Consider the following 19,876-nt stretch of genomic DNA (forward strand, 5'->3'; position numbering starts at 1 on the left):
TTTAAGTTAACCTTGTATTAGAGAGGTTTATAATAGCAAACCTCTCTAATACAAGGTTAACTAGTATAATAACAATGACACTTTGTAGAAGGGACATTTGGTTATATTTGCCAAGTCATAAGGTGCCTAATTCAAAAGCCTGGTAAATTGCACTACGGCTTAGCAAAATGTAGTAAAACTGGGCTACTATCTGTGTATTTTACATGATATTATATTTTACATTAGATGTGTAAATTAAGTTGCGCAAGTGTCTATATAAGTCCAAGTCTATGACAAACTATTCATACCTAACTCTGAAAACCATGCGATTCTATTCTAAAACTGGTTACACAGTTCATACAGTGCAGAATTGCTGTAAGTGCCACCTTATACAGAATAACACTGTCCTCATCCATGAACAATGCACAGAATTAAGTCTACATAATTTCAGTTCTAACGACTTACAATGGTTAATGTTAGCTATTACTTTGGGCTGATACTTGCCAGATGGAGCAGAAGGATGGTGATACCGGTCAGGTATTAGTCTGTGTTACGGTGTTCCTCTACATTAATGCCCGAGGTTCACTCAATAGTATGCATAACCTGCCTTCCGTGTGCATTAGGACCTAGTGACGGTGTGTGTTGTGAGCCAATTTAAGATGGGGGATGATTATGGGTTGCTTTTATGCGCCTGTCAATCCAAACCTGCTCTTTGGGAACTAAGCCTGTTTTGTGAGGCATGCAGCTTCATTCTAATAACTGCAATCATTTATGCAAGCCGATTATAAATTAGTGATTTGAATGCTATTTATTTTTTGGAAATGGCTAAAAACAATTGGAAAACAAAATAGTTTTCCAGTACCATTCTACTATCCTATATTATTATGCAAACCAGGGGTGCTCAACCAGTCCTCAAGACCCCCCTCCTAACAGGTCAGGTTTTAAGGGTATCCCAGTTTCAGCACAGGTGGCTCAGTGGCTCAGTTGAAGATGGAGCCACTGATTAAGCCACATGTGTTGAAGCAGGGACCAATTGAGTCCTGCAGCAGGGATATCCTGAAAACCGGACCTGTTGGGGGGGATCTAGTGGACTGGAGTTGAGCACCCCTGATGTAAACAGTGGTGTGAATATGTCCTTCTCTTTTTTATCTTAATCCCCCGTTGCTGAAGAGTAGAACAATGACATTTTGAATTAGAAGAATATTTTTTAAAAGACACAATTCAGAAGGGTTAGTAAAGGACTGAATCCTGTGATTTAGGAAACGGTTAGTAGATCACCAAGCAATAGCACCAAGTAGGACATTAAGAGACCGCTGCGCAGATAAGCTGCTCTCTGATGTATAATGAAGTGACCCAGTATACAGCTGTGAGAGCTTTAGCATAACAGCTGCTATGCAATCAGCACATGAGCTGCTGGAGCCGACTCCATAACTGCAGTGCTTTGCTCTGACAAGGCATTGAAGGCATCTATGACAGCGAAAAGACAAAACTTCAGTCCCATTTAGTTCAACAAAAATAGATCTGTATGTTAGAAACTGTGGTTATCTTTATTTCATCATGCTAATGCTATAATTTACTGTCAAGTGCTTCAGCCGTTTTCAATTTTATATATATGAATGGAAAATCACAGTAGTAATTGTACATACTTTTGGCATAATCTCTTAATTAACTCCTAATGGAGGCAGAATATATAGTGCACTTTGTGAACTTAAACTTGTAAAATTATTACCTTAAACTACTGTATGAAACATACACAGAAAGTGTTTTATGCCTCATTGCACCTACAATATGTGTAGCTAAGTGGGACTGCACCTGCAAAGTGCGAGAGATAGAAGCAGTACACACATGCTATCATTTAGTACATCAGTACGTCACATGCAAGTGGTTTAGTGATTACCGATATGGCTCAGTTTTTGTTTTTCTTATTTCCTTCTCTTTCTTGGTCAAGGGCACCCGCTTCCAAAGCATACTCCAATCCCATGCTCCTCTAGCATACCCATCTTCATCACCTCCCCCTTGTGGTACTATCTGATAAGTGTTGCCATCTATGACATCTATCAGAGGCACTGTGCTCGTGGTTCTGCGGAGTTGTGGTGGCACGGGATGAAGACACCGACACGGAGAAAACACACACATGCGCAGGGGAGGAATGGAAAAAAACAAACAAAAAAAAAAGGTTTAGACAAACATTAACTGATAGGTTTAACCACATTCTTTACCAATAGGGTTCAGTTTTATGTTTTCTTTTGGCTTTTTCTTGGTCGTTTAACGGAATGCGTTTCCATAACAAGCTCCAGTCCCAGGCCCCTCGAGCAAAACCATCTTCATCCCCACCTTGCTGTGGTTCAATGGTATAAACATTCCCATCAATGTAATCTATTAGAGGAACAGTACAAGCAGTTCTGCGAGGTTTCCAGGAGGGAAAGAATAAAACATAATTTTTTTATATATAAAAAAATTAAATAAATAAATTAAAAAAAAGAACAGTACTGCACATACAAAACAAATTAGAATTAGACGGAGCACAAAAAATACAAAAGCCGTGAACAAATATAATAATAACATTGGCAGTTCAAACGTTATTGAAAATTATAATAATGTATTATGTAATGTAATGTAATTATGTATGCAATATCCTACGCAAAATCTTCTAACACTTCTACATTAAAACCAGGAGCGATGTGATAGAACCGAAAATGTAAAAAGGGGTTGCATAGAGTTCAGTGCACATCGTTTGCATCTGTAAACCACACTACATTTATTGATCAAACTACACAAATAATTTAGGGGCAAATTCAATAATCTCCGAAGCGGCCATCTTCCATTCACGTTAATAATGGGAGTTTACAGCCATTGGCTGCGTCGGAGATTATTAATTAAGCCCCTTTATGTCTCACTCTTACTTTTCCCAGTCTCAGAGTTATTCTTTCGGGCCAGACAACCTTGCAATTGCAGTAGCCCCCGGCACTGGAAATGTTCTGCTAGCAAATGGGTATATTTACTGGGACATTATAGATAGGGAAATGCAGATGCAGCCCTATGGTCGATCGTGCGGCTGCGAGAATGAGCAGGTCAACCGTGTGCAATGCCTTGACAGTCCGCTGCACAATGCATAGCAGTCGGTAATGGCCCATCGGGATTAACACAGCCGAGCTCCCTGCGTCTGAATGGGACTCGCGCTGTGTAAATCCTACCGGGCTGCACCAGTCTGTAAGAGATGTGCAGTAAGAGTGAGACAGTCAGTTAGTCACTCTACCTGCGCACCTCTAACAGGCAATGCACAGCTTTTATTTTATTTTAACAACACTGTATTGAAGCAGGGGGGTCTCCGGAGCTGAACCGCATTAATTTCAGCCTCGGGACCCCCTGCTTCCCGAGTCACGGGCCGCGTTATGGGGTTTCGGTATCCCTGTCATGTTTAAATTCCCCCGCGTCACGGCCCACATGACCGGGACATTTAAACAATGCAAGGAGATACCGGCACCCCATACCAGGGCCTGTAACTCAGGAAGTAGGGGTTCCCGAGGCTGAAATGAATGCAGTTTAGCTCCGGTGACCCCCTGCTTCAATACTGTGTTATCAAAATAAAAGCAACTTCATTACCTTAGCAGCTAGCTGCTAAGGCAATGAAGGGCTTAAGCCAGAGCACATAGTTTATTGAGGGGAAAGGGGATGGGTGAAGGGGGTAGTTGCCCCAGGGTGGGTGGTTAGGCCTACTGTGAAGGTTGTGGGAGGGGTTAACCCCTTCATTACCTTAGCGGTAGTAACCGCTATGGTAATGAAAGGATTAACCCCATCCACTATCCACCCACTCCGGGGCAACTACCCCCTTCACCCACCCCCTCTACCACCAATAAACATTACAATACAAACAGTGGTTAATAACCGCTAAGGTGATTAACGGGTTGCAGGTCAGTAGTTAAGTTTTTTTATTTTACGGTCGGTGCCCAATGAAGATGAGGAGGACGCAGAGGAAGACTAGGAGGAAAAGGACGGCCTTCATCCTGGCAGGGGTAAATACAACTTTCATTTACTATAGGCTGGCTGGGTAATGTTTTATTTTTTAATGGGTAAATGTGCTATTATCCAGATCTTGATAATAGGGATTTTGCCCATTACAGTACCATATGTGTTGGGAGAGGGGGTGTTCAATGTATTGTAGTATTGTATTGATGTTTGTATCGTATTGTAATGTTTATTGGGGGTAGAGGGGGTGAGTGAAGGGGGTAGTTGCCCCTGAGTGGGTGGTTAGGCCTCTCAGGTGGGTAGTGAGAGGGGTTGACCTTTTGATTACCATAGCCGTTACTACCGCTAAGGTAATGAAGGGGTTAACCCTTCCGCAACCTTCCCGGTAGGCCTAACCAACCCACTTCACCCACCCCCTTTACCCCCAATAAATCAGGTACTCTGGCTTAACCCCTTCATTGTCTTAGTGGCTAGCTGCTAAGGTAAAGAAACTGCTTTTATTTTATTTTAAATAACAAAGTATTGAAGCAGGGGGTCATCGGAGTTGAACCGCATTAATTTCAGCCTCGGGAACCCCCTTCTTCCCGAGTTACAGGCCCCATTATGGGGTGCCGGTATCACCCTGCATTGGTAAAATGTCCTGGTCACGGTAGATTTTAAACATGGCGGGGATATCGGCACCCCATAACGAGGCCTGTAACTCGGGAAGCAGGGGTTCCCGAGGCTGAAATTAATGTGATTCAGCTCCGGAGACCTCCTGCTTCAATACTGTGTTATTAAAATAAAATCCATGCGATCGTCAATTAGAGGCGCGCAGGAAGAGTGACTGATTCAGTCTCACTCTTAGTGCGCGTCTCTTACAGACAGGAGCAGCCCGGTAAGATTTACACAGCGCGAGTCCCATTCAGACACAGGGACCCTCGCTGTGTTAATCCCGATAGGCCATTATGTCACTTTATTGAGACCACGAGCACACTACGAGCAAGCACAGATGAAAAAAAAAAACATTGTGTTGCAGTGGATTTAGGGGCGGCAGCACGACCAACCATAGCGCTATATCTGTACAGTTTGATACCAATTTCAGATGTGCAAACAGTCAAGTGACGGATATGCGCTACCGCCTATGCCGAAGTGAATCAGAAGTACACACAGTATATATCCATGTAAATAAAGCATTTGAGGGGATTTGAACCAATGAAGAGCATAATTTGCATCCGAAATGCAGGACTACAGTAAAAGAAAATACATTTTTTGGCTTGAATTGATATAATTTCCCTGAATATTCATTTAGATTATTAAGCCATTGTGCACTTCATGGCGACACCTTGTTGTCTGAAGGGCCAGTAACACATCACTAAGGAGTAAATGAGGCAAGGCAGCATCACATGACGTAAACTACCCTGCACTAGACATCACTGGACATAAGAAATCTGCCGAACAAGTGGGCTCTATAATATAGAAGACTTACTAAATAATTAGCATTGCATACAGAAAAACACTACATCAAGCTAATGAATGGTAAAATACTTGGAATACTAGCAAAATGAAAGAGATGTTCTTTATTTTCAGAATTAAATGTACGTACATTAACAAGAGAAAAGAAAAAGGAGTTGCAGTACCCAAGTCCTCAAGTTCTAAGTACAGTACATTTGTATTAGTGCTACATAAACGCAGGTGAGCAGAGAGGAAGAAACACAAGTATAGCGCACTCTCTGATGAAGGGTAAAGTGTCATCCTCAAGTGTTCGCTTTCGTCTCACCGCATTTGAGGACCTGAGTGCTGTACTGTGTGTGTGTCTGTCTTTTGGTTTAGTGATGATTGATTAAAGACCTTCATGTTACTGTGCTTATATAAATACCTGCGAGTGCACCTCAATCTGTTTTTCTTTTTTGTTTAACATTTCTTTAATACAGGTTAACAAACGGCCATAAATCAATGCTGTGGCATTGGAAATACTCGTCTATATGTTAACAGATATATATATATATATATATATATATATATATATATATATATATATATATATATTTAAAACACACACACACTTTAGAAATGCTTAACTGCACTGGAGGGGATAAATAGATTTGGAATATGTATGTATATCTTTATTTACATATCACACACAGTGTACTCAGTGATTTACAAGAGAATCAATAAAATAAAGAGAATAATAATAGTAACATTATAATACAATAAGTGCAAACAAACAAAATGAGATAATCGGAAACAAATTGTCCTGGAAAGCTCACATCACCCCTGATGAAGGTCCCCCTGGGATCGGAAACTTCGGCTCTCGGGGTGAAGCATGTTATAATAAAATATTATCTTTGTTCAAAATCTATTTGTGTCTCCCCTGGTGCTGGTAAGCATTTCAAAGTTGAAAAGTTAACAAATTGTCCGCATTTTTTTCTACCCAGCACAGACTGGCCTCCAGGGCTCTATCAGAGAGTGCAACCATTTCATAAGTATACACTAATAAAAATGTATATATATATATATATATATATATATATATATATATATATATATATATATATATATATATACTGTATATATATATTAGCTTCAAAATATGTGTTTTAATATATATCAAGTATAGAGGTCTTTGCACATTACTTTACCTGTCTTTAGCTATCGGAGCTATTAGTGCTGCATACCAGTTAATTCCCACCTCACAGTGTGCATCAAGGTAAATCAAAACCTAGAGGAAAGCATGAAGATCAACTCTAGGTTATGGTTCCTCGTTTAAGAATTACAAAGAGTCATTACTTCTTATGAACATCTGATAACCGTTCACTTTACAAAGCCTTTATATTACATTAATTATTAGTATATAACACACTTTCTCTTTACGCAAGAATAAGGAATCTATGTTCCTGTAGATTAAGTACTTACAAAATTAATTACGCCTTATATTAACTCTTAAAAAGAATATTCATGCAATACAGAAAATACCTAGTATAACAGTATAGATGCCATGAACCCATACACAATATAAATGTACACACAAATAGGTAAATGGATTTGACCTAGGTCACACACAGCTGCTTGAGTCATTAGCCAGAGTCTACCAAATCATACAGCTAGATTTACTAGCAGATGCAAGCACTTTTGCTCACCCAAGCATCGTTCAAGTGCTTTTGAAGGTTAGTTAGTCTAGCTCAGGGGTCTCCAAACTACGGCCCGGGGGCTACATCAGGCCCCCCACAAGATTTTATCCGGCTGGCCACTTGAGATATGTATATTTTTGCTCATTATATATAACTAGCTGAGAGACCCGGCGTTGCCCGGGATGTGAACCGTGCTCACACTGACACACACTGCTCATTGTTCACACTGCACACTGCACACACACACACTACACACTGCACACACACTGCACACTGCACACACACTGCTCATTGGTCGCACTGACGCACACTGCGCACACACAGCTCACAGTGACACACACTGCACACTGACACACACTGCTCACTGCTCACACTGCACACACACACATACACAGCTCATTGCTCACACTGACACACTGCACACACACTGCACACACTGACACACACTGCATACTGCACACACACTGCTCAATGGTCACACTGCTCACTGCATACACACTGCTCAGACTGACACACACTGCATACTGCACACACTGCTCATTGGTCACACTGCACACACTGCTCATTGCTCACACTGCACACAGTGCACACACCCTGCTCATTGCTCACACTGCACACACACTGCACACACACTGCTCACACTGCACACACACTGCTCACACAGTGGTCATTGCTCACACTGCACACACTGACACACTGCAGTTACACACACTCACACACACTTTCACAGTTTCAAACAGTTTCACACAGTCATAGACACTTACACAGACTTACACACACTCACACACTGTGAAACACTTACACACACTGTCACACACAGTCACACACAGTCACAGACACTTACACACAGTTTCACACAGTCACAGACACTTACACACACTTACACACACTTACACACAGTCACAGACACTCACACACAGTCTCACACAATTACACACACCAGCACCAACACCCGCTCCCCCCCCCTCCTCCTGCGCAGGCAGCGGGGACAACGGTGGGGAGAAGGTGAAGCGGGGACCGGAGGGGCATCCCCCCTCCCATCTCACGTCCCGCGGCCTGTCACGCGGTGACAGGGGGGAGCCGGGAGCAGAGGGGCAAGAGCAGCACGTAGCATGTGGAGGGGGGGGGGGAGCTCACCCGTCCTGCCGCTGCCTCACTCATCCTGCCGCTGCCTCACTGATCCGGCCGCTGCCTCACTCATCCGGCCGCTCCCACGTGGATGTGAGGCGGGAGGCCGCGTGTTGTGGCCGCTCCCCCGCGTGTGTCCCGGGCGCTCGCTCCGCTCCCCCGCTGACTGTAGCGGCGCCGGGGTGTGAGCTTGGGGGGGTGTGAGCTTGGGGGGGGATGAGCTTGGGGGGGGGGGGTGAGGTGTGTGTGAGCTTGGGGGGGTGGGAATGTGTGTGTGTGTACACGGGACTCCGGGTAAGTTCGGGCACAGGGAGGGTGGGGGGGGGGGGTGTGGAAGTTGAGGTGCGGTCCAGCTGACGGGGGAGAGTGAGGGGCACCGGGAGGGGATTGTGTGTGTGTGTCCCCGTCCGTGTACGTGTGTGTGTCCCTGTGTGTCCTTTGGCCCGTCACTCCGCCTCAGGCCAATGAGAGGTGTGCGGGGGCGGGCCAAGGGACCAATGAGATTTCCCCTAGGGACACTGGACATCCAGGCAGGCAGGCAGGCAGGCAGGCATACAGTGCTTTCACTAATATAGTATAAGATTTCCCAGTGTAAGCACGGCATCCTTTCTTTGTAATTGTCACATTTCTCTTTTGTTCTGAATCATATCATGCTGATTACCCCCCAAAAGATCCAAATAAAACTTATTCATTTATTTATAAAATATATAAATATATAAAAATATAACAATTCTAAAAAGATTTTTTTTTTCTGTGGTCCGCGAAAATGTGTAGATTATACCAGGGGTGCGCAAACTGGGGGGCACAATTTTTTCTGGGGGGGTGCGGGCGGTTGCAGAGGCCCCGCATTTTCCCCCCTGGCATTTAATTACATTTCGGGGGATCGCGTGAGGCCTTTGCAACATTCCACTTACCGGGATTCAGCTGGCTGTGTGACACATCGCCATGGCAACGCGACGTGGCCTTGTGACGTGATGTCACACTCGTCAAATGACACGCGGGTCACATGACCCCGCAGCGTCATTTGACGCGGATACAAAATAGGAGGGGGCGCGTGAGAGCCGGGGAAGGGAAGACAGAGGGGCGCAGCTTCAAAAGTTTGTGCTCCCCTGGAATATATGATAAGTCCTCGTACTGAAAAGTTTGGAGACCACTGGCCTAGCTCATTGTATCTACACTTCATCCCTCAGCGTAAAAAGTCGAGTTTATCATACACTTTAAAGTGACCTCACCAACCCAAGCGTGAGACTCTTTCTAATCTAATCAAAATCATGCTCTGTATTGTGGATGTTTATTGGTGACTAGCACCACGTTACAGCAAACATGTACACGATGGTTACATGTTGAGGGTAAGAAGAACTAGTCTAGGAGATTTGGTCACCGCCGATGTTTAGCCACCACTCACCTCGTCACCGGGATGTTTCACCGCCGGACGTTTCGCTGACAAAGTAAGCCCCCAATCTTACCCCAAACACGCCTAATAAAAGCGCTATCCCCTACTAACCAAAACCCCTTACCCGAAGCACCTTATCCTAAGCTGCTTTACCTTAAATCTCTGCCCTAAAAACCTAACCTCTTGCCCTAAGACAGCTATCATAACCCCCTACCCTAACCGCGAAACCCCCTTAGGTTAACTTACCTTATTGGCAAAATGGCCGGTGGCCGAGTGTCCATCTGCGGCAAAGATTCCCTCGGTGAAATGGCCACGACCAAATGGCCGATTCCGAAGAAGAACTACTCTGAAATGGTTCTAGACCAAGTTGTGTGTGACATTGGGCAAGTCTTTATCTCATTGGGAAAGTCTTTATCTCATTGGGAAAGGAGGATTCACGAAGCTCACATAAGAGATATCCGCCATTCAAACCAAAGGCAGTTAACTCAGATCAAGCTCACATATCCCTTATTGGAGCTTTGTTAATCCCGCCATTGTGTCTTAAATAAGGAAATCAGGGTGGAAGCTTTTAGTGCAGTGGCACATTATGATTGAACTGTTCCATCAGCTTCAGTCATGTGCAACAGACCCTACACTAGTAATAAATAGTAATACCTGCGTGTTATTTATTGCTGCTAATGTAAGCAGCACTGCACATAGCAGAAGAGCACATGCACAGCAAATCCTTCCTGCAGACATTGTAATATCAGTTCTGTGACCTACATATACAAAAATAAAAAAATATATATTGCATTTTATACTGAATGATGGTTAGTAAAAGACGTTTCTTACCTGTCCAACTTTAGCTTTCTGGGCTCCGATGCTTCTAGCTTGGATCAGGCCTTCTCTCCGTTCATTTCGAAAAACCTTAACAAGGCCATTCCACTGCTTAATATAATCATCCAGCCTCCCTTTTAAATGCTCTATGGAAAATACACAGATGCAAATGGCATTATGTCCAACTCCTCATTCACAATTTGACAGCAACAATGCAGAAATCTTGCTGTATTTACCCTCCCATTTATCTTTTACAGAATATATCACTGGATGTCTCCGGAACCCTACAATGTTCAGCTCTAGGAACCCTCCGGTTCCACAAATACTTACTGATGAAGTTCCCATCCTGTTAAAAAAAAAAAAAAAAGTGGGGGGAGAGGTTTGAAGGGAACAACAAACATATAACGGGCGGACGGGATCACTGTGCTAAAATCTCAAACAACCAATATATCCCTATCTGCTGCCTGGAACGAACACTGGCACACGGATGGCAGAGTAAACACTTGCTCCTGCATTATTAAAAAAAAAAAAAAAAAACCACAGTAACCCCATTTGCACTAGAAACAGCTGAAAGAAATGCATGTGATGGCTCAGTCACAGAAGCAGAGCAGATTTACATAATCCTCTGACTATGGCCAAGTAGTATGAGACAGTTCTCTATTCATTGCTTAAGCGATATGCCAAGTGTGGTTTGACTGGAGATTCACAAACAAGGCAGTCACTGTCTGAATGATTGTAATAATTAACCTCTTCAGTGGCAGCGCCGCTACAAAAAGGTGGTGGAATGTATGGAGGATTCATGTGCAGAGATACCCAGTATTATTACAGCGATGCAGCACACTCAAGTGGTTCTAACACTACTTTCTCTCCACCATTAATAGTTTGTATGTTCTAGATTAAACAAGCATTAAAGCATGAACACAATTATTATTTAAAGAAATAAAAAATAAATATAGCATTTTTTTATAGCAAGAATATATAGGGAAGAATTCTTGTTTTAATGCTTGTGTTGCAGGAGGGAGGTAAAACTTTAAAAGCTGACCTTTTAGCAGCAAAGATTACAGCGGTTAAGGAATGCATGGCATTTTATTGGGAAAATTGACCCCGATTTACATCGGACATGGCCGCCACAAACATTTTAAGCAGGAGAACCATTATCATTAACAAACTTCCCAGTGGAGTGACCATTTAAAAAACATGTATGTATGAATATACACACGCACAAAATACATTTACACAAAGGGCCACCAACAGGGGGGGGGTCTGGCGGGGTTGGTGTCCCGGGCCCGGTGAGTCAGGGGGCTGGGCAGCCAAGCCCTTGTAATAATAATAAAAATAATGTGTAAAAAAAAAATGCTGTGGGATATGGCGGTGGTGGCGCGATCGGATCTTTGGGCTTGTTGCGCAAAAAAATAAGCTGGCTGGCGATCCCCGTGCGTATGCGCAGAGTTCTCGGCGCGCATGCGCAGGGAAGCACGGTGGACCCGCTCCCTCCCGCTCCCAATTTGGGACGAAGGGGAAGCGCCGTGGCGAGCCCACGCCCGCCAACCCAGTTCCTGCCCCAGGCAGCAGCCGCGGGGACCACGGGCAAAGGGGGAAACTAAATGCTCCAGCGGGAATTAGCCAGTCACACCCCCTGAGCCTACCTTCCGCTCCCCCCCCCCCCGAGCCTACCTCCCACCTTCCCGAGCCTACCTCCCGCCTCGGGCAGCAGCCGCGGGGATCGGGGGCAGGGGGGGAAGCGAGGCAAAAACAATGGACAAACCTTCCTCTGAAGCGTCTAGCGGGAAGCAGCACCCACCCGGTCAAGGTCAGTCACCCACCCAGGCAGTCACCCACCCACCCAGGCAGTCAGTCACCCACCCACTTAGGTAGTCAGTCACCCACCCAGTCACAGTCACCCAACCAGGCAGTCAGTCACCCACCCACCCATTCACCCACCCACATGCTTTCCATCTCCCCTCCGAAACCAGTCCCACCGCCTGTCAATTGAAGCCCCACCCCCCTCCAGCCGGTTGAAGGCTCCACCCCCCACCTTTCCCCCTGGCCGGTTGAAGCGTGGGCCGGTTGAAGGACCCCCCACGGGCTGGTTCAAAGCCCCCTCACTGACCGATCGAAAGCCCCCACCGTGGACCGGTTGAAGAGAGGTACTCAGGCCCATACTGAATCCCCCCCAGGCCGTTTGTCACATTGGATGTAGCATTGAGTATCTTTGTCTGTTGCTGAAAATATTAAAATAAACAGGTTGCATCTGTATTACAATAAGAAGAAAACAGTTAAGTAAACGTTGCGTGCGAAAAAATGTTTTTTCGTGGTAGGTGCGCTATGGGTTGGGGGGGGGGGCAGGGTTTCTCCTTTCATTTGTCCTGGGCCCCATGTTTTCTGTTGGCGGCCCTGTTTACACACATACCTACTGCATGTGCATTCATAAACAGTTAAATCAGGTAGGCTGCTCTCTGTGTGTGCAGTCATCGAACATATTAGTGAGGTCATGATTTGGGGGAAAGAGAAAAGAATGACAGGAAACATGTAACTATAGAGACTAGTGGTCATGTTTACATGACAGAGTAATTAATGGAGTGGAGAAGTACCAGGTACAAAGCTATCCCCAAGCAGTGTTTTCTTGTACTTTGCCGCTTTACAAAAACTATAACAGTAATCGTCTCTGCTTTAAGACGTAGTCTTACACTAGTTCCTGGAAAGACTGCACACAGAGTTTGGGAGATTTGCAAAAAATGGACACCTGCCAGCTATCTGCTCGTCAAATAGTAATGGTGAACAATGTCCACTGTTCACCATTACGGATTGAGAATGCATGCTCAATAGGTTACATGTGAGTGACTGATTTGTTATAACTATTTTAAATACATATTTCAAGGTTTAATGTCTGTATACTGTAGTAACCAAAAGCTTTGGAATGTTTTTACGATCTTGAACTAATCACTTTTGTAAGAAGACTTTGTTACGGCTGTATATACAGATTGTCAATAATAATAATAATAATATATATTTTTGCCAGCTACTTTACGTGGGAAATTAAGGAAAAAATTTGTTTAAAAAATAAATAAAAAATAAAATATTTCCACAGGGAAATAGGAGGTATTTCTAATACAGCCACTACTATGGTCCTACACCGGGAATAATCACAGGCGCCAACTGTGTTAATGAAATATGGGGGGAAAAAGGAGATACCGTTTAGAAAAATAAACATGTTTGAATACCTTTGTTGCTGAAATCATCAATCAGAACGATCTCGGCCAGGTATTTTCTAGGCGTTCTTTTGATGACACTGTGCACAGTCCTCATGAGGGTAGACCAGCCTTCATTATGGAAGACAATGATGACACTGGATGTCAGCAGGTTCTCATCGTAGTGCCAATATTTGCACCTGCAAAAGGGCAACATCTCTAGTTATTAGCAAGAGCAACGAGCGCAAACAATGTTATACACAGCCATCATTGGGATAAAGAAATTATAGAATTGTTAGATCTACATTTTTCTAGACCATAATCTGGATTCTACCTCTACCGGACAAATATTAAAATGCATCTATTGCTGTGTGAGCTTCCACAGCATCATTTGAGCTGTACTCAGGAAGAAAACAAGTTGTGATAATAAATCATATATTGTTTATTTGTATATTGCATTAATAGAATATAATGTACTATACATAGTGCATGGGTTGATTCAGAATTATGGTTCACAGGACCATTCGGTATGGTTCAAGTGACTCCCAAGTTCAAGTTGGCTCACAACCATAAATAACTCGGCTCCGAACAAACAGGAGCCGCTGATATAGAATCATTTAACTTCTCTTATAGCACCGACAATGAAAAAAAGTTAAAAACAGAGAATTTTGCAGGCACAATGAGTGGTTTGGTCCAAAAAGCTTACAGGCACATTGAGGGTGTCTCAGGCACATGGAGACAACGTGTCTCAGGATCCTGAACACCACCATGTTTTGGCTTTCCAATAACATAATAGGTGAACAAAGTTTGTTATTCCTAAAACTTAGCGGCCTGGTGAAAAGTTTTACAACTCGGATATCGGTTGACCCGCTGATTCTTTAAGGCAGTGTTTCTCAAGACCCCCCAATAGGACAGGTCTTCGGGATATCCCTGCTTCAGCACAGGTAGCTCAGTCGAAGTGCTGAAGCAGGGATATCCTTGAAACCCGACTTGTTGGGGTCCTGAGGCCTGGAGTTAAGAACCCCTGCTCTAAGGTTACCACAAAGATCCCCTATCTGTGATGAAAGCACATAGCTAATGGTTACAGTATTACTGTGGTTATAGGGTATCACCACACACGTCCCTCGTTTCACACGTGGTAACAATCTACAGACAGGTGCTACTTTCATTTCTATCTCCTCTACAAAGAATCTAGTAGTATAGAGCAGGGATGGCCGCCTCCAGTCCTCAAGGGTCACCAACAGGTCAGGTATAAGAATATCCCTACTTCAGCATAGGTAGCTCAATCAACGACTGAGACACTGATTGAGCCACCTGTGCTGAAGGAGGGATATCCTGAAAACCTGACCTGGTGGTGGCTGTTGAGGACTGGAGTTGCCCCCCCCCTGGTATAGAGATACTCCATATCAGTAGACTGTGCAACTTGTTCACAGCACAGGGGCGTAGCTATAGCCAGGGCGAAGCCCAGGGGCCCGCACTCTTAGGGAGCATGCACTCCCCCACCCCTGTTGGCAGCACATTGCGGGCCTGAAATACAGGAAGGACGCAGGGGGAAATCCCTTCCTCTGCAGGTGGGTGGGGCCTGTGTCAGGGGGCGGGGCCCTGAAATCCATAGGTGGGTGGGGCCTCAGGTGGGGGCGGGGCCTCAAGTGCAGTATAGCGTGGAACTAGAGCTGCAGCCCGAGAGACAGGCTGGGAAAGGTGAGAAGGAGGAGATGGGTTAAATCACAGGGGTAAAAACAGACATGAAAAGGAAAGGATACAGGAAGGGACACACAGAAAATGAAGTACACTAGAGAAATACATACATATTCTCTTTACACACTTTCTCTAGGTGAAAAAATCACATCTCTTGGGTTTAAATATCACCTCTATGCTGATGACACACACATTTACTTTCAACCCCTGACCTTACACCTACTGTACAGACCAAAGTTTCTGAATATCTCTCTTCAATATCATCCTGGATGGCCCTTCGCCGACTTAAACTTAACATGGCAAAAACAGAGCTCCTCATACTTCCTCCTAAACCTGGCCCTGTTTCCGCCTTCCACATTACTGTTGGAAGTACTATCATTCACCCAATAGCCCAAGCACGCTGCCTAGGGGTCACACTCGCCTCATCTCTCACATTCAAAACGTATCTAAAACCTGTCGCTTTTTCCTCCGCAATATTACAAAGATTCGCCCTTTCCTCTCTTGCTCGACTGCTAAAACTGACTCAGACCCTCATTCTCTCCCATCTCGATTACTGTAACCTCCTGCTGTCCGGCCTTCCTGCCTCTCACCTGTCTCCCCTACAATCTATCCTAAATCTGTCTCAGCATCTCCCCTGCTCAAATCCCTCTCCTGGCTTCCTATCAAATCCCGCATCTCTCACTCAATTCTCCTCCTCACTTTTAAAGCTTTACACTCTTCTGCCCCTCCTTACATCTCAGCCCTAATTTCTCGCTATGCTCCATCCTGACTCTTGCGTTCTGCTCAAGGATGCATTCTCTCTACCCCCTTTGTATCTAAATCCTTCTCCCGCCTTAAACCTTTTTCACTGACTGCCCCGCACCTCTGGAATGCCCTTCCCCTCAGTACCCGACTAGCACCCTCTCTATCCACATTTAAAACCCACCTTAAGAGAGAGAGAGAGAGCAGAGAGAAAAGAGAGAGAGAGCAGAGAGAAAAGAGAGAGAGCAGAGAGAGAGAGAGCAAGCGATACAGGAACGAAGAGACACAGAGAAAATGAAGTACACGAGAGGAATACATAAGAGGGAAAGAAAGACATAACGGAGAGACAGCAAAGAGAGAGAGAGAGCAAAGAGAGAGAAGAGAGAGAGAGAGAGAGAGAGAGCAAAGAGACAGCAGAGAGATAGAGCAAAGAGACTGCAGAGAGAGAGAGAGAGAGAGAGCAAAGAAACAGCAGAGAGAAAGAGAGCAAAGAGACAGGAGAGAGAGAGAGCAAAGAGACAGCAGAGAGAAAGAGAGAGAGCAAAGAGATAGCAGAGACAGCAGAGAGAGAGAGCAAAGAGACAGCAGAGAGAGAGCAAAAAGACAGCAGATAGAGAGAGCAAAGAGACAGCAGAGCGAGCAAAGAGACAGCAGAGCGAGCCGAGAGAGCGAGACATGAGGGAGAGGAAAGAGAGAGAGAAACCTGATTTGTTTTGCCCGGGGGCTCCCACATGTCTCGCTACGACACTGATACAGCAGAAGTTTGGTATAAACGAGCCTGGAAATGAAATGCTGCCAGTGAGATAAACTACAGTTTCATTTAATTACAATGTGTTTGTGTCACATTTTACCAAGTAACGTGGCGATTTCTGGGCTTTCTCCCTTTGTGTTTTATTCTATTCACCAGATATCCTCACACGGTGTCTCCTTAAATTAGGTAAAATAAAAATAATAATAAAAAAAAAGATAGAGACGGACGGTGACAAATGTCTGATTCTTACAGTAGTAATACAAGCCTCCTCTTGAAAATCAATCTTGCAGAAAATCCTGGCATTTGGAAGCATCTGCAAGCAATTTATTGAACCGTTTTTTCTCAATGACTCTTGAGCCAGCTTTAAGTTGCCAGAGAATCTTCATGCGAGCGGTGAGCCCATCATATAATGACATATACAGTCCGCTGGAGGATCCCAATACAGTAACAGTGTTTACATTCACTTACAGCAAATGGACCATGAGGGCCCCCACAGTTCTACAGCAGCAAAATAATTCAAGTTTCATTTTCATATCCCCCCTCACTTGACTCAATCTATGTTTATTTATAGGCAAAAACACATTCTAAAATCTTCTTTCATTTGGACTATTTGTGCAATAAATCTGGGTGCGTTTCAGGACTTCAAATGTAGGCCCGATTCAGTAATCCGTGCAGCAAAGTACATGGCTAAGTACCGAGGAAAATACAATTTTTCTTTACGTTTGCAGGGAGATATATTAGCAGGCGCATAGCAGGGGAAAAAAAATAAAGATTTCATTTGTAAAAATGTTTAAAAGGGAGATGCAAAGCGGTGTGTGTGTGTGAATCACATAATCCATCATTCCAAAACAGAAGAAATAACCTCAAATCAGAGGATTCAAGAGCTGGGCCGTGCCAAGACCTGTTATTTAATGAGTAGAAGTTTACGGTCCCATAATTCTTAGCTTCTCCATTTCTGAGTTGGGCCAGTAGTGGATAGCGTTGTATAATTCAAGTGTACTTAGCTATATTGCACCACAGCATGTTACAGGTTCCTCTGGCAGGGAGGGGATTAAATCCGTTTTCTACATACACAAGACGATTAACCGCATGTTATTCTCTACGTATACACATAAATCTACAAACCGTGCAGATTATGTGGCTGTTTCTTTTTACTGTGTAGTGAAATTGGATAAAGTAATAAACGTGTGCTATTCTTGCCACATTTCAACTTAATATCTGCAACCTTTCCTGCAGTCCTCAAGCAGTCAATCCCAGCTAATGTGCAGATAACAACGGCAATTAATCTTCCCATGCTAATCCAGACTCTGACATTTGTAGGGTTTGGATTTCATCCAGAGGGATATAACCTGCACCTGCACCTATAATTGGCACTTTTCAGCTGCTGCCGGTGCCCTGGGGATGCGAAGACGGATCCAGAACATCCCCATAATTCTTTGTTTACATTATGGGCTGAAGTCATTCTACTGGTGTTCACATTTCCGCAGAAAGTTAAATAATGAGGGAGTTCGTACAAGTTAAGAAAAAGTGTGCTTACTGCTATCTAGAATGTGCACAAGGCACGCAGTTAAACAGAACACCATACTCCACAGAATGACCTAAAATCCTAGGATTTATGAAACATCACACAGATGTTTGAGAATGATACATATGATACATACTTAAAATGTGTCGCCTGTGTAAAACCTGAGAATGAATGGCACGGCTATGTTTAATGGGTTAAATCGGGGTGCTTAAAGCATACCTAATATTTTTTTTCTTAAAAGAGAAAAAGGTTTACAAAAACATTACTAGCATTGGCTAAAAATGACTGCGGTGAAAAAGTGAAAAATACCCACTATGCAGCTGGGCTTCATTCACTGTGTGTTGTGGATGAGAACGGACACAGGTCACAAAATCATTATTTCAATACGGCGATGACGGGGGTTAAAAAAAACATTGAAAAAGCGTGTTCAGAAAATGAACGGCTGCCCTTATCGGAGGTTAGTTTACAAACAGCTAAAGACATGGGGTTTCAGAATGCTAGAAGGGAATGCTCAGAAGCTATAGAAGTGTAGCCAGGTAACCCCATGGGCTACTAAACGTCTCTGCCCAACACGTAAATCCTGGAACAAGCACAGGCAGTGTTAGGGTTAATCTCTGCCCTCGCTGCAATAAAGCCGAGGCCCCACAGCATCCGACACCGCGCCCGCACTGCATACAGGCGGCGCGTGGCGAGGCACTTCACCGCTATCTGCGGTCCGTAGGGAGCGGGGGCGTGGCTAAAAACGGGTCGGGGGGGGGGGGGGGGGAGGCGCAGCCATAGAGCCCGGGGAGATTGGTGGAGGAGATTGTGGGTCAGCAGGAGAGGGAGGGGGGAGTGATACAAGGGGGCAGATAGATCGGGCGCTGTAAAGGAGTGTGTGTGAGAGAGGAGGGGGAGAGACATCGGGGCTGTGCGAAACACACACACACACACACATATATATTCACATAAACACACACAGACACTCCACCCCCCCCCCCCATCCCCCATCCCCTACTTTTTGGAGGTGGGGGAAGCTTTGACAGCTCCAGGAAAGTACAGCCCCCGGTGCTGATAGGCTCACCAGCGCACCACGTGACGCGTCACCGCTCAGGAGGAGTGGGGAGTGTGTTCTATGCTGAACCAGGGACCTGGTTTCAGGCCTTCCCTCCTGCAGGGGAGTGGAAGCACCTACCCCATACTCCACCAGGGAGTATGGGAGACAAGGAGAGACTCCTGGGGCCTCAAGCTGCTTGGGTTGGCTCCAGGGACCACAGAAGAAGATATGCTGTATTATGTCAGTGTGCTGTTGATGTATGCGGTGGGACCAGAATAAAGACCACCAGATATTTGTTTTTCTCCTGCCTGAGGATGCAGTCATTCAGGGGGAGGGAAAGAGGTTTCCTGCAGGGACTGCACCTATCCATGATAGGCCCTGTTGGATGGAGGCACGGCACCGAAGAGTAAGAGAATCAGATCCGTAAACCTGTCCTGTTTATCCCCACATACAGGGGCGGAAGCTCAGAATCCTGAGAGCCTAACAGGTGAGCAGCACTACACCCGGTAACCAGAACCAAATCTCCCTTCGGGTGGGGAAAAAGG

At 44.7% G+C, this 19,876-nt stretch overlaps 1 protein-coding gene across 3 annotated transcripts in view; it reads right to left on the reverse strand.

Annotated features, from left to right (window-relative positions):
• Positions 1-19,876, reverse strand: part of GALNT7 (polypeptide N-acetylgalactosaminyltransferase 7) — a 139,074-nt gene that overhangs the window by 41,172 nt on the left and 78,026 nt on the right. For 2 of the 3 annotated variants that reach the window (XM_075611394.1, XM_075611412.1), the window contains exons 3-6: positions 13,614-13,780; positions 10,408-10,538; positions 6,567-6,646; positions 1,877-2,059 (exon numbers count right to left, since the gene is read on the reverse strand). In XM_075611394.1, the coding sequence (XP_075467509.1) occupies positions 1,877-2,059; positions 6,567-6,646; positions 10,408-10,538; positions 13,614-13,780 (561 nt within the window). Of the gene's footprint in view, positions 1-1,876; positions 2,060-2,198; positions 2,382-6,566; positions 6,647-10,407; positions 10,539-13,613; positions 13,781-19,876 lie in introns of all 3 variants that reach the window. The other variant, XM_075611404.1, reaches the window with a different exon arrangement.

This window comes from Ascaphus truei, chromosome 1 (assembly GCF_040206685.1).
Source record: "Ascaphus truei isolate aAscTru1 chromosome 1, aAscTru1.hap1, whole genome shotgun sequence".
Taxonomy (NCBI): domain Eukaryota; kingdom Metazoa; phylum Chordata; class Amphibia; order Anura; family Ascaphidae; genus Ascaphus; species Ascaphus truei.